Genomic DNA, 16,268 nt, shown 5'->3' with positions numbered 1-16,268 from the left:
AATTTGTGTTTCGGATTACGGTCTTCCAAGAGGAACAGTTGCTTTCTCATTGCACTCGGTACATCTTAATAATATCGTTTGTAAGATCAATTTCTAAAGTAGAATTTTAACGGTGAAATTAGTTGGTCCAAATGCGAATTCACATTTTGGATTACGGTCCCCTAATTGGCGAAGTCTAATACTAAACCTATCACCTAGCCTAATACTAAACCTATCACGATGGGTTAATTGACAAGTGGATGAAGAAATGAAAGTTTAAAGAAAATGCGAAAAATAAGTGAAGATATTGAATAACCAAAAGGTTGAATATGGAAATTTTAATCAAGAGTTTAAAACAGTCATGTGCCGTGGTAGGATTAGTAGATGTTAATTTGGGTGGTTTTGGGATTAGTTGATTAGGGGATCGGACGAAGGTTGTTCAATGTTTGCGGGATACATATATTGGATGTGTTGTATTGTATTAAGTTGTGAGGTGACACGATACCCTTTCAGATATTATAAGGAGTAGATTGTTTAACACTTTGCGGTCCAAGTCGTATTCGATGCTTTATTCTACGTGATTCATAGTCAAGAACCTATGTACTTTGAAACACTACAGAAAATTTAACTTTATTTTCATATTTTTCTAATCAACGAGGTATCTATATTAACATACCTTTGTCTAATTAAATTGAAACACAAGGGACTATTTTTGAGTGTCCTTGGGTAATATAAAACTTGCTTTTGGTTGGACAATTAATAAATCAAAATACTCAGTTTGGATGTGACTCATAAATGGTTTTTAGGACAGACGAATTAGTTTGTAGTGTGTGAGTTGCTATAATTTAATAAGATATTTAGGAAAATACGTAAGACATCGTTGACTATTGTTATTGAGTCATTTCTTTTAGCGTTTCAAGGTGAATTATTTCTTGAAATGCTCTCCTAATGTTTATTATTCATTGATGAATCAAAGGTGAAGAGTAAATGATTATTAATAGTAATAGAGTAATAGTTACTAAGAGGTCGTCTGCTTAGTTTTTTCTAAACCGTATATAACCAATAATCGTAAATAATATATACGTGCTTATAAAATTACCAGAAACGAAAGCTAGCTTATAGGATAACGAACAAGAAATAAAATCGACTGACTGAAACCTATCCGAATGATCGATTTAATCGATCATTTCCAATTCAATTTAAATATAAATCGTGGCATAATTTTAAGGTAGTATTGTATCGTCAGGCATGAATTTCTCAATTCGACATGTAAGTTTTAAGCGACGTTTGTTCCAAGTAACTAGGACAACGCGATACTGTTAGCACAGTACAGGTTTCACGATTAGAAGGACCGCAAGTCGTGAAAGTCTAAGTCCCTAATGAATAAATTTTCAATATTGAGCAAGAAATTCAACCATACATGAGTTCGTACTGCTTACTCAGTCCCTAATGGTCTTAACAAAATTATTATGCAAACTTCATTCGTACACGCGTGAAATTTCACGCAAAAGTCTCGCTTACGCGACAATTAATTCCGTTTAAAACTAGGCTAATTACGAAACAAAAACTAAACACGCTATTTCTACATATTTCATACAACGTAGCTCGCTCATTTGCCAAGTCGATTAACTGCACGAAACAGAGGATGTAAGTTTATTTTAAATATAAGAAATTAAGCATCGATCAAGCACTTTGACCCCGAAATTTTTAAATATTCGAAAAATGGAGTTGATTACCTTGACCTGTGAATGACTCGCGTATTTTAAAGCCTGTCAGTATTTTAATAATTCCATACAGACAGCTGCTTCTACAAAATGCATTCTCGAATTCCACGTGCCCCAAAAACCATCTAGTTCTATCGCGAGCCATCGTCATAAACGTCGCTTTCTTTTCTCGACGCCGATCTTCCCTGGAAAGCATTCGGGCATCCATACCCGTTACCATAAATCGTCCCAATCTCGCGATCTACCCGCTGCAGTGCAGCTACACTTAACACCAAACACGAGAACGAATGTGCCAGAAAAATATATACCACGCATCATCAGCGAAGGTGTTCATTTGCCCGAAATAAACGCAGAAAGTCACACAGAATCCGAGAAATGTAATCCCGACAATATGAGTAACATCGTTGTCCGTGACGTGTTTCATACCACCTCAAAAGTCTTCTACATTTTTTCATTTCCCTCAATAAGAAAATTAAACCTATCACTCTTTCTCCTAAACATGCGAAAAATCTTCGCTCCTTAATTCTTACATCCATAAGTCATCAGGAAATTGTACCCAACTGGTTCATAATCGAGAATTTTTTTTGGGGATCTACAATTTATTTATTTATTTTTTTTTATTTGATGAGGTATTTACGTTCACACATTTGTGTCCAATTAAATTAACTTATATTTTAATTACAACTTAGTATAAATTAATTTAATTGATTAATTAAACTCATCAAAATTGTGAATTTCGATTGCATCTCGACACAGAATCGCAGAGGATTAATTCTCAGTCAAAATAGATATTAAGAATTAAAGGAAGAAGATAGGAAAGGAAATAGAAAAATAAAGAGAAAAATTGGACGAAGGAAGGAAGTAGAGGGAGAAAGGAGAAAGGAAGATAGGTGAAAAGGGAGAGACTATTTCCACCCGGACGATTAATCTCGCCGGTTCGCGTGACGAGGGTGTGAAAAATTTCGGTCGTTCCGTCCTCGTTCCGCTCGTGCATCGTCGCCGGCGTCGAGACGCTCGGCGTCCCCACCCCTTTTCCCTACTGCGAGTGGCCAACCCCCACCAACTCGTGCCACGTCCTCGTGGAAGGCCGTGTTCGTTTTCCGCGGCGGCATCAGCCGGCAATTCGCATTCGACCGACGTCTTGGTTTAAAGAGTCTCGGGGACAAGACTTTTTGATGATGACTTGACTTCTGCCGACTGGAGTGAGCCGCGGCCTCAGGCAGCACGTACGAAAGCATATACGAGAATAAGCTAGAAGAATTAGCGTGAAATACGTGGAATAATTGTAAAGGAAGAATAATAAAGAAGAAGAAGAAGAAGAAGAAGACGATTTATTAGCGGCTAAATGAGAGATAGAGAAAGATATACCGCTGGAAGAGGATTTAATTAATTATTTACGAATCGATTAATCGCGAGTGACACGAGGATCCCTGTATATTGCCTTTTTGCTCCGTTCTCTTTCTTTTCTTTTTCGCGGTTTTTAATTTTCGCCTGTTCCTCTTGCCTTTTTTTGTTGTTGTTGAGTGCCCAGTGAGGGAAGTTTGTACGACGTTCTTCGTAAGTACACTCGGCTGAAAGGGATAAGAGACACCAAGGAAGACGAGAGAAAGTACGCCTCGCGTTACGTTTTTGTGATCGACCAAACGAAGCATCGAAAACGATCTTTCAAACGACTTGGATTCCTTCGATTGATCCAAGATGAAGCGACAAACGTCTCAGCAGCAGCAGCAGCAGCAACAGCAGCAGCAGCAGCAGCAGCAGCAGTCAGTGATGCAGCAACAACAGCAGCAGCAAACGATCACGCAACAACAACAGCAGCAATACATGCAACAGAGGACCGAACGACAGGTCACTCGGCAGCAAATCACCAGTCAGCAGAGAGGTCAGTTCGGTGATCATTCTTTTTCAAGTTGACGAAAAATCCGTCCTCTTTCGAACGCTGTCTAGTCGTTCAAGTGGGCAAAACTCGAGATTCCTAACATAACGTGGAAAAGGGTATAGAAAATCGTGCAAATCGGTCGTTAATACCTTTCCGATTAACAATCGAGTAACTGTAAATCAAACACTTCCAAGATCGCCATTTAGTTTGACGAGGTTACTCATTGACAGATCACTAACTGTTTCGTTAACGTCTCGCTCCCAAAAAATAAGAAATTTCTAATTCGAACGTCTGCGTTGAACTTGACGATATTAAAAATATTAATTTTCTTATTTCTAGTTGAAATTGATATTTTCTGTATCTTACTCGGTGATTCGAGAGAAACGATGAATAGTGTAGTATAAAGTAAATTTGTGGAACCGTCGGATTTCTTAGCAGAGGCTATATCCCCTCGACGAATATTCTATTTTCGAGCGAGAGCACCGCCCCTGCGCGAGCTCTAAAGATAGTTTTCCACGTTGTTCGACGCCAACGTTTCGAAAATTCCTGCATGCGCCTCGTATAAACGCTTCCCTCTACGTAAGGGTCGCCCTCCCCGAAGAGGGTGGCCGAGGATCTCGTAAAAACTGAGACGCTGCCGCGGCAGCTGTCAAAATCGCAGCCAGTCGACCATCTGACTCGCTCGACACGGCATATCTGTCATTGGCCCGTGGATTGCGTTCTGGCTGTGCTCTTCTCCCATCTGAAGACGAACAGAGAGGGAAAGGAGGAAAAAATGCGGCTTCTAAATTCGGCCAGACACACTTTTCACAGGGGTCCTCTCCGAGAGCTTGTTACCTCGGGGACGACGATGATGGTTAACTAATTAGAGATAGAGGAAGGTCAATTGTCGGAAGATAAAATTTCTTACCCTTTCGAGAGCGGAAAGTACGATATACATTTACGTGCATGTATATAGATGTCATTTTTGTATTAGGTTTCTTAGATCGGTGGTCGTAGTACTGTGTATCGATTGACAAATGCTTCTATTGTTTCGTTCTAACGTGTATATTTCCGTGTTTAAAGCCTCGATCACGATAGTTGTTCCTGTTGTTCGAGTTCAAGATGCTTGAATTTTACTAATGCAAGTTTGGGTTCAGTGAAGTTGGTAGTTATCCAAAATGGTGTCGAGAGAGTTGGAATTTTCGGGAATTTGTTTATTAGCGACTGATCGAAAATTAAAAATCACCATTCGGGGTTAAATTTCTCGATTCTCAATTTTCACAAGTATCTTCCAAGTTCATGTTATTCGAGTCGCACTCCGAAGCATGTGAACTCGCACGAAATCTTACCCTATCTCGAAATTTAAAAAGTCAAAGCAACAATAGATTTAATTCGATTCGAAGTCGAGTAACTTTAACAAGCGTGAACGAGGCTTAACTCGTCGGATTTGGATCAGGCACAGAAGTAAGAGAAACCTAAGTCGACTGGGCACTGAAAAACAGATAACAGAGGTTCCAAGGTTGAGCAAAAAATGACGGGAAGTTGATAACCGCATCTGTCACGAGATCCCGACTAGCCATTACCTTGAAGCTAATAATCATTGAGCATTGATCGAGCCAATGCTGTTACCAGATAATCGATCATAAACGTCTACACAAGACCTTCTCTGTTAATTTTCCTAAAAATCCTGTCACAAACACTTAACCCCTCACCCTCCTCTCCAAAAAGACCACATTCTTATTTCTCATAAAATATATAATCTCCTTTCGAGACAAAGATATGGAACCCCGAACTCCAAATGCGACCGCTGACGCATGCTTAAGACGGGACTCGAGTTGACAGCTCCGCCACAAAACGTCAACGAGGGTTAGTTCAAAGGGTGCGGGATGTGTCTATGAAATCGCGAACGTCGCAACATTTTGGATTCCGTGAAACGTTCCGAGCATCCGATACGATTTACTTCGATGGCAGCCGAGAAATTTGCGTCGTTATTCTAAGCGACGAGAATTGATGGAGCGCGGCACGGTGAAATGGCCAGTTTACGCGAATTCCGCGGAATACAAGGTTGGAGGCGATCCAATATGGGGATGAAAATACCCGGTTGCTCTCTTGTTTACGTTTGTTGCGCGATCCCATGCAAAAATCGGAAACTTGCCAGAATAGAATTTTGGGTGTCGGGAAAGAGAAAGGGAGGAGGAATTAAGGACCCTGTTTTGGTGGAAGAAGAAAAGAAAGACACGGAGGAAGGAAGGGTCGCGTGTGTCGTTCCTCATGAATCATTTGGCCGAAATAAGGCTGGTTGCCTTGCTCTCGGAATATTTTCGTCGGTTTAATCACCGCAATAGGAGCATTAATGCCGGCTTCTTTCGACTACGCCCACGATTCTGGGCCCTCTTCGTTGCTCGTGAAATAGATTCGGGCTTCCGTGACATTTTAAGTTGAAGATTCCTATTTCGATGGAATGGATAGGGCTCGTGCTCAAGTTCTGACTGTTTTGTAGTGTTTCTTCCACTTTTTTTTTCTATTATTTTAATATTGTATCAGCTATTTGGTTATTATTATTGGACAGAGACATCAAGTTAGATTAGCAGAGATCAGTAATCTCGGAGTTTTTAATGAGTTGAAGCAAGTCATAGAGTTCGTTGTTAATATTGCCTTTCAGTATAGATTTTATACTGTACTTATTATTTATTGGAGGTCATTATGCCTTGGATAGGATAAAATAGGATGGTCTGTCTCGCTTGTTCGTTTTTCTTATGAAAATATTGTTTTTTGGATGAAATGCTTGTTTCTCTTAGATTAAAAAATTCGCTCCTTTAGATATGCCGTTTTATATATTGTATATTCGGCTTTATATATATTTTATTTATTTTTTAGATGTATCGTTTCATATATTTATTATACTACGTACAATTTACGAATGTCAGGTTTATTTTATGTATGCTAAACACACAGGGGTTAGCAGTAATAATTAAGGAGATCAGGATAAATCTTTCACTAGCAGAAATTTATTTGTACACGAAAAAGCATGTCCAAGTAATTGTCATTCGAAACATATTCATGCCAAATATTTCCCAACAAAATCCATTGTACTTTCAACTTTTGTATCAAGATTATTATTTACCAAAAATTGTATATATAATATACAATGATTTTATATAATACATTTGCACTTACTATATTATTTTATCAAAGTATACGATCGTGTAACGAAAATATAGTGATAATAATCCTGATCTTGATGAAACGGATACAAATACGAAAGACAAAGTGGAGAGCAGACAAATTTCTCTGGGGCAAGTGTCGTTTTTAGTGTCACACTTATTCTGAAACAGCCTGTATATACGATCATACGATGCAATCATCTTCTATCCCGAAATCGTTCCGCAGTGCTCTTGCGTGAATTTTTTTCTCCGATACGAACGTGAGAAACCAGCTGGCCAAAGCGAGGATCATGCAACAAACTTGATGTAAGAATTTTCAAGTGGTTGCGCATTTCTTCCGTCGGTCACGCGGGTGGAACAACCGTAAAGAAAGTAACGTAATTTTCCACGAGTCACGGTTATAGTCACGACTATCAATTTAAATACGCTTTACGGCGTTCGAAACGGTTCCGCCACAATACCTTTGCCAACTGCGCCTTCGTCGTCTAACAGAGATCATAGCTATCGACAGCATCCAAGTAGAGTACATCGGAAATGTGACCAACGCTGTAGACATATCGGACCGTGTATTTCATTACGAGATAGCCGCGAAGAAACCGCGAGATATCGCAAATACGAACACGTGCCATTTAATACACGGTTGCGTTCGCGTTAATTAATCCTCTAAACGAGTTTTTACCGAGGAATGTAGGAACAATAACGATCTTAACGATCCTTTCTTTGAATTCCGTTAATAAACCTGGAATCACAGTCTATATAATAGAATATTAATTAGATCATTTTCTCTATCGTTAAGTGTATTAATATTAACGTTAAATAACAACGATATTAATAATAACAACACTTGGTATTATTAATAATTGATAACACCAGTAATTTTAATATGAATAATCAAAAATATTATAATATATTAATAGTGGAGATATTAATATATTATAATATTGGAAATATCCCGATTATTAAAATTTAAATAATTATACCGAGCTTTTCGAAAGAAAAGGAAGTAAATTAATAGTGGTAAAATTAATATCATTAATATTGGTAATATTTCCATTATTAATATTTAATAAAAAATATTGCCTTTCGAAATTTGATTCTCCATTATCAAATTCAGTCACAAATTTATTAAAAGAAAGAAGAAAAGAAAGAAAAGACAAATTAAAATTCCTCGATGAGAGCGAAATTCGACATGCACCAAAGAATGAAATACGAGGATAATTTTTCGAAATGTAAGAAACATCGAATACTTGGAATTCGCAAGGCAGATATCGAAGTTGCGTAACAGGAGAACGGTACACGATGGCGGTCCGTTTTCGACAACCACAACTACTTTGGCAGATTCTACAGGACGTCTCGTTAAACAGCTTCGTGGCTGTCCAGCGATTTTTGGGCCGTCTAAATTTCGACGGAAGGTCGGTAAATTTCGGTCGCTTCATTTACGAAGCCGTTGAAAACTACGTGTTTCGCTCTACTCCGAAACCAAAAATATCGAGATCATGTAACTTGCGGTTGATTCACGATCGTAACGATCCTCGAATTTTAACGAGATGGATCTTGAAAGCTTTACGATCATGATTATCGATTGAAACGAGTGTAGCAACAATTAGTGCGGTTTACAGACACGTTGACGCCAAATGTGGTTGTCATTGGCATCTTTGACCATTTCCGAGGATAAAGACGCGTGTCAGAATTGGCGACGTCACCTATACGTCTCGATGAACGTTAAAATATTTACAGACGAAATTGCAGATAAGGAAAAGCTGTCGTATATATTCTTTTTCATTCAGGTGGAACACAGGACTTGTACACTATGGGAGTAGCTATTTTTATTAGTTTTCGATAATCGGTGAATGTTATCTGGCTTGTTTGCATTGTTCAGAATCTAGTCATTTCTTCGGTTTGGAATGTTGCTCGAATTTGTGGAATTATTAGTGGACCTTCCATGACCGGTGGAGATAGTCTAATTGGTAAATACTTAAACTAATTTCAAGTTTTGAAAAAATAAGAAAATTTGATCAGAGTAGAAAAAAAGAAAATTACAATGCTTTTCAGACTAGACCTCGAACGTACTTAATCATTCTGACACTAGATATAGTGTACACAGTCAACGACAATTAAAGCACCATAATAAAACCAAACAGCTGTATACGGTTACGTTTTTATTTTTAAATTGCTATTAATTCTCCTAAAGGCAGCTGCTAATTTTCAGCGTCTCTAAATAAAATCGCAAAAAGATTCCGAAGCCTATCAACTCCTGCAATTCTGATGTAAATTAGCATCGAGGAGATCCTCGAAACTATCAATAACTCTCGGAGGCTGTCGTTTCCATGGCATGCCAGACTTTGTGGCCTCTAAAAATTCGCTAAATTGCATCGTCCCAGAGCAATGTCAACGGTCGGATAATCTCCTCTTTATTGTTCCTTCAATCCACTCGACATTGACTCGTGGTCTGCCAACGGAGTGGAGCTGCATGCTGTGCGGTGCCAGAGGCGGTATCGCGTCTAAAAAGAATACAGGTCGCGTGTGGGCCGCACGAAATTGCGATACAAAACGGTTTCGACGACTCGAACAAATCCGTAATCAGTCGAAACCGTGACAAAGTCAGCTGCTCCCGCCAAAACGCTAAATCATCATTATTAATAAAGCGGTGGAAGCTCGGTCTTCCAAGTTGGAAGTCGAAATCGACCAACGCTCCAACGACTTCTGCTCGTTAATCTTCGATAGTTAGCGAACCATTAACGCGCCGATGAAACGCAGATTGTACAACAAATACGGTGTCCGAATGCAATTTTGCAAGAACCTTTATTTATACCGAATTCGACGAAGCCGAGTTAATTAAACTTTCCTTCATCCTTGACCAGAAAGAAAGATGTCCATTTGCATGGTTCGTTGCTAAAATCAGAGAATCCTGATGAAAAGTGAGTGCCACGTGGCAGGTTCAATTTTGCGATAATCGGTGGATACTGCAAGTGTCCATTTAAGTTAGATTCCTGTAGCCTAGATATCTATCCCTTCTTAGGCATACTTGGATATAAATAGTCGTCTTAATTGGATGTCGTGTTCATGCTGATTGTATTTATCCAACGAACTGCTTTCCGAATATCACATCTCGAATTTAATTTTGATTCTGGAATGAGAATCTTCGAGTCAAAAATATGTTCAGATTAGCAGACTTTTTGGTATACTGGTATTCAGCTGGAGAATATTAGATTTCTGTTAGACGTACATGATTCATATTGGGTTCATTTACTTCTAGACAGGGTTGTGAATTTTTGGAAATATTTAGATTAATATTAGATTGGAAGGAAAGTATTGCAAGGAAAGTATTGCAAGGTGTGCTTAGAATGCAAACAGAATTTTCTCACCCAAGCAAACGTATATATAATTAGCAACACACGAGTTAAGACGTCCATCAAGTGTCAATTAATCAGCCGCGTCACTTCCTCTTAACTGTACCCGACCCAAAGATCGCACTTACCTAAGAATAACCAGTTAAGCAGTGTATGTACATACATATAAAAAAGCTGTCAGTTCGATGACAAATATGTATATAAAATTTAAGGTCAATCTCAGAGAAATTCTTTTCTGTCTGTTTACTTCTTCAAATGGACACGAGTCTCGAGGAAACAAATAAATATATACTTAATTCCTTCACGAAAATCACACAAATGAAATAGTTGTATAGGGACTAATTAAAATGACATTAAAATTATATGCTTCCCCAACCTATCAATTTTCCATTAACTTAAATCGTAGCACAGGGGATTAAAAATCAAGATTAAGCCCAAATAAATTCTCGTCTGTCCACAAAGACGAGTTTCTAAATCAACCCTGTACACATCTGCTTACATTCGAAAGAACCTATACGTGGCATCCTCTCTAGATCAGCTGATCGAGTCAGAAGCGAGCTGTCAGTTCACCTCGTAAACAATAACCTGGTCCAACGATCGATCAGTCAACCTAGGAGCAGGGAGAAAATGGAATCAACACCATGCAGCAACCATGAATGAAAAACAGCAGAAGTTCACCCCTGTCGAATTCCCCCGCCATTCTTAAGTCTCATCCGTGCCATACGAATCTTCTCTTCGACCTATTCCACCCACGTTCCACTGCCATTTGCAATAAACATTTATAAATATTTTCCAACGGATCGTTCGTCCGTTAGAAAGAGAGAAAAATTAAGGCGAAGAGGGACAAGGGGGGTGGATCAAAAGGGTGGGGATAACAGCGTTTGGAGCTGTTTTATTTTGGTCAGTGACTGGCTTTGCGTAACGTCTACGGCGATTGGTCGAGGTGCATGTAGTCCGGCCGGCGTAGACGCGTCGCGGCGCTGGGCGCCGCGCAAAGATAGTTGCTCCTAAAATGGCCCACGGTAACGCGATCCCCATCTGGATGCAAAAATAGGATCCCGCGGTTATCCGACCACGTTACGTCCTTCTCTTTCTCTCTCTCAATCCCCTTCACTCATATTCTTCGTCTTTCTCCGTCTTCTTCCCTCCTTCATCTTCTGTGTCTCGAGGGAGAATGTTACGGATCTCTTTTTCTCTCGACACCTTTATTTATTATCCCTTTTTTCTTCTCGTTTTTGATACACTTGATGCAGAGGTATACGGGGTTCCCGTATTCGAGTTGTTTCCTGGCTAAATTTCAGAAATTTTGGAAATCTTTGGGAAATATCTTTGTTGAAATTGGGTATTAATGAAACCTAGTATTCATCTCTATTTAGTAACTTTAATGGCATTCCTAATGTAAATATTCGCTATTAAAAATCTATACTGAAAGTCAGAGTACCATTTCGTCCAAAATAATAGTTGTCTTAAGACTTTTGTCCACGAATGTACCTAGTATGTGCATGTGACCTTATAGTTCTTCCTGCCAAGGTTATGAATGGCTCGTTGTGACGAAACGAACGTGTCGATGGATTCAAGTGTAGGATACTTTTATTTCGAACGATCGATTCGCATATCCTGAGTGGCGTGAGTTATCGTGTCGCGTTTTTTGGGAACTGACTGGTCTGCCAGATTTACATTGGTAGGTTAACTCGAATTTCTCTCGTGATCGAACTTGTCCGATTGTTAAACGACTAAGATGATATCTCGAGATGATATAGGATGCGGAGAATTCAATGGGGAAGAGAATTGTAGCGTTAATGTGGTTTAATTGTCAAATCTATGACCCATTGTTCCTTGGCTTTAGAGAGAAGTGATTGAGAATTTTTGAACGTTCTGTGAATGAGAAGAAGCAACCATTTGAATTAGTTTCTAGGTTAGATATTTATATATTAATATATATATTTTTGTTATATCTATAGAAGACATTTTTGTTATGAAATACCATAAATATTCTTATTCGATAAAATTCCCAAAAATGAAATACAGAAATTGGAAGGAATTTTAAGAATTCTTTTCAAAAAAGAAAGGAATATTAGAATATTCGTCCGACTGTTGGATCTGTATTGTTCTTCATTATCGTCAAATTTCTGAGAAGGTAATGGTAACTAGACCCGTTTTGAAACTGTGCAACTGACAGGTTAAATACTTGGCATTCTAGAGCTTCCCATCAAAGTAACGTTTGTTGAATCTTATTCTAGGGATTACTTCACTAAAAACTAATAAATCTCTGTACCTTCTTCCGAACGAAACTGTGTATTCGTTTTATTAAATACAAATAGAAGTGCATCATCGCTCAAGTGTCCATGATGTCACCGAAATTTGTAAACTAATGAAATATTAACGATTAAAAGCAAATCATTTGTAACAGACACTACACCATTATTTTAATTCATCAAATTTTTCATAAAACCTAACTTCTTGTATCCATACCGCAGAGGATAAAGTAAAATAAAATACTGACATAATTATTTTAAAAATCAATTCCATCACTATCGTTATATTTTACTAAGCATTATGGTAACGATAAGTTATGAAAAAATGATGAAAAATTTGGAAAATTTCGATGTATCTTATTTTAAAGACAACGTGGCATAATCAGTATGGAATATTTTTCCAATACGATATCGACTACAACTCATATTACTAAATCATATAAAAGCCGATTTGGAGCAAACGCGACATCGCGTGTTGCTTTCACGCGTTCGATCACCCCTTTTCTTCCCGATTTAATCGCTGCATTTCGCTCGAACACGGTTTATATTTCCAAACGATCACGTCACCGCTTCTAGAATCCACTTGGGTGCTTTAAATCATGATAACGAAAGTGGTATAAGCGGTGCTCGGAGAGATTGTCGTAGAAAGTTTATTTTCGCCCTCGGGAGGCTGTCAATAATTAATTTCTCCGGCGTCTGTTAGCCGACGAGTATTTAAAAAAGGAAAGGAAAGAGAAAAAGAAAAAAGAAAGGAATTTTTCTGAATCCTTCACCCCTTGAGAAGCTTCACGATGGAGAAGAAAACGCGGAATCACCGAGAAACGATCCTTTATTTTTCTTTACGCCTCTGCCGATGAAATGGCACAGATGTCGATGATTCAGAACGCTCTCGTGCTCGGGTGAACGTGAAATTACTTAATCCAGGAATTGGCGAAGAAATAAGTGAGAGCTTATTATCGTACTAAAGGCTTGTTATGCATGAAACGCTCTTAAGTTATAAATAGAAACTTAATGGGTCCATTGTGTCGATGAGGGAGAAATGTTAAGAAATATTTTGAATTATTTTCAGGAAAAATTGTTGGCTGGTTATGTGAAAATTATTGGCTGCTTCGCGTTTATATGTTGGAATTTCTTCCACGTCTCTGTGGATTTTTTAAAAATGTTCTTTACAACTTTACCCTCCACAGATGTTATTGTTTTCTTATATCGGAAGAATGAGCTCGTAAAGCGTGTATTTTGGTCTTTATGCGTCAGTTTAGAGACCTTTCCTTCTATCCTCTGAATTTTGAAAATTGCACGAGTCTTTGGTCGAACAAATATCCACCGGATATTTTCGATTTTACCAAATATTTCTATTCTTATTTTTACCAAATAATTATATTAACCTTTTAAACTCGCCAGACAAATCTTAGTCGTCAGTAAGCAAAATTACATAGATTAATAACCCCAAGAAACTAGTTAGTCGTATCTTTACTGGACACACATCGGAAGAACGAGAAAGGCTAAAGAAATTCCACTTTCTACAATCGCTATACCGATTTGGTGAACAATGAGATCCACAGTGTATGTCACATGTCCACAACGTATATCCATGCCCAAGCAATTACATTCACTCATAATCAGTACTGAATACTGTTTCATGATAGATTGCACACATGTAGATAATAATAAAAGAGATTGCTAACCAAATATTAAATTTGCTGAAACATAAAAATAATTCTATAATCTACGCATCGTTTCCTTTTATATTACTCTTATTATACCAAATGACATTACTCTTATACCAGAGAAGCTTTCGAGTTGTAACTTTTCACCAAGTCACTTCTTTAGTTGCTTATTTTATGACGAAGGAATCTTCGAGCACAAAGGATTAATCGTGCATCAAATTGTTCGAAATTATTAGAGACGTATCACGTTTGTAAACATGAACAAAGTTTGAAATAATAATTCGGTTGATATGGAGTGGCAAAAATAATGCGAACGTAAAGCTCACGGGTCACAAGCATTTCGCGTCAACGGGGCCCCGTGCTTAATTAGCAAATTGACTTAATTGCACCGAGTTCCACCGTAGATAAGTCCGTGAAAAAAAAAAGTGCACGGTCTGCATGGCGCGTGACGGCGACAGAGAAGAAAACGGCGTCAACGGTTCGTTTCCTCGATTCGTTCTGGCCCAGTTAGGGGGAAGGAGAGGAAATGCACCAGTAGGAAGCATATCCCATAAACAGAAATAAAAGTGACGAGCTTTAGAAGAACCGGGCGAAAGCTTCCTGGCGCATTTTTCTTTCGTTCGAACGATCCAGAACGAAATCGCTTTGTGACCCTGGGAAAAATAAAAGAAAATGAATATGCGGTCCACACGATGAAATTATCATCGTTATGCTAATCTTTTATCTCTCCTTTCAATTACACGGGGGTCTATAACTTGTTTCTTTTCTTATTTGCAGTTCAAGGGGAGATTGTGATGCAGTCGACGCCCATGGTACCAACGTGAGTATTTTAATACCTTTCAGCTATTTATTTCGAACAATTAGTAGCTTTTTGTGATGAAGATTTAGAATTTAATATTCCAATAATTTTTAGAATTTTCAGAATTCAAAACTTCAACAAGGTCTCAAAATAAATTATTCCAAAGTTTCACTTCAGACAATCTTTCAAATTCTGAAAATTGTTTAAATTTTTGGAAACTAGAGAAAGTTGATCAACGTAAAGTTTGAATGTAATTCGCAATGTTTGGTGCAGATTTACCGGCAGACCAGGCGATCCATCGCCACCGGTCTTCGAACAGATCTTCAAGAACGCCCGATTCGCGCAGGGTGGAAACGCAATTTTCGAGGGTCGTGTGAGAGGAAACCCGAAGCCCACCGTATCCTGGACCCACAAGGGTGCACCGTTATTAGAATCATGGAAAATACGAATGTCTTACGACGACAAAACCGGTGCAGTAACCCTTCAAATTAATCAAATCGGCCCTGGAGATGAGGGTGAATACACGTGCAGTGCAAAAAACCAATACGGTAAGTTTTCTTCTGAATGTCTCTAGAAATACAGTTTAACTTGAAACCATGTATTACACGAAATAATTAAAGATCGGTAATCTAAGTAATTAAAACTTCACATGTTATTTTCATTCGAGTACTTCTCTATCTTAAAACGAGTTAACGTGAACACGTAAATGTAGATCAAGTGGATAAAATTTTAACTAATGGAATGACGAAACTCCGAATTACGTCTAGAAAGTTGTATCTTAATTACCAGGTAACGTAAAGAATTTATTAGAGATTGCTAATAAAAGCAAACACAATTAAGTATACGGAGAAAAAGAAAAGTCCATAAAGATCTAATGAAACTTTCATTTTTGCTCGGCTAAAATAAAATATTCGGTGTTTATGTAATTCATATTGTACATTAATACACTCCAGAAGAAACAAAAATAAATGTTTTTTAATTACTTGGAAAATCAAATATGTTTACATATTACTACTCTACGCGAATGAGAAATTTGATTGCCTACCTGATAAAGTTGATAAGGTTAATGATAAGGTTCTCGGTGTTTTTAATTCCTTGTTTTTCATATGGTAAAATAAAAATATAATTATTTCACTTACTCAGGCGAAGCAATCTGCTCCGTTTACATTCAGCCAGAAGGATTTGGACCCCCACCGCAACAGCAAATGGGAAGTTACAGAAAGGAATACGCACAAACCTTCCAGTCCACCGAACAGAAGTCTCAAACAGGAACACAAAGCTTCCAACAGCGTAGTTATCAACAAACAATCGACAAACGAAGCTATGTTAATGGAACTTCCACCAGCATCGAAGATTTCAAGGTCTTTTTCACATTCATTTCTCTGATAACGAATTAAAAAAAAAAAAATCATAAATTATATTATATTATATAATCAACAAATTATTTTACCAATTCTTTTTCTTAAATT

At 38.0% G+C, this 16,268-nt stretch overlaps 1 protein-coding gene across 1 annotated transcript in view; it reads left to right on the top strand.

Moving 5' to 3' along the window:
- The first annotated feature begins 2,815 nt into the window (after nucleotides 1-2,815).
- Nucleotides 2,816-16,268, top strand: part of LOC108553391 (titin-like) — a 49,766-nt gene continuing 36,313 nt past the window's right edge. Inside the window, 4 exon segments of the mRNA XM_017908260.1 lie at nucleotides 2,816-3,585; nucleotides 14,778-14,820; nucleotides 15,073-15,347; nucleotides 15,943-16,160. Coding sequence (XP_017763749.1) covers nucleotides 3,402-3,585; nucleotides 14,778-14,820; nucleotides 15,073-15,347; nucleotides 15,943-16,160 — 720 coding nt within the window. The 5' untranslated portion in view covers nucleotides 2,816-3,401.

Source organism: Eufriesea mexicana, unplaced genomic scaffold (genome assembly GCF_001483705.2).
Source record: "Eufriesea mexicana isolate 0111107269 unplaced genomic scaffold, ASM148370v2 scaffold10344, whole genome shotgun sequence".
Lineage (NCBI taxonomy): Eukaryota > Metazoa > Arthropoda > Insecta > Hymenoptera > Apidae > Eufriesea > Eufriesea mexicana.
Note: the sequence above shows the minus strand (reverse complement) of the source record. Positions and strands in the feature narration are given on the sequence as shown.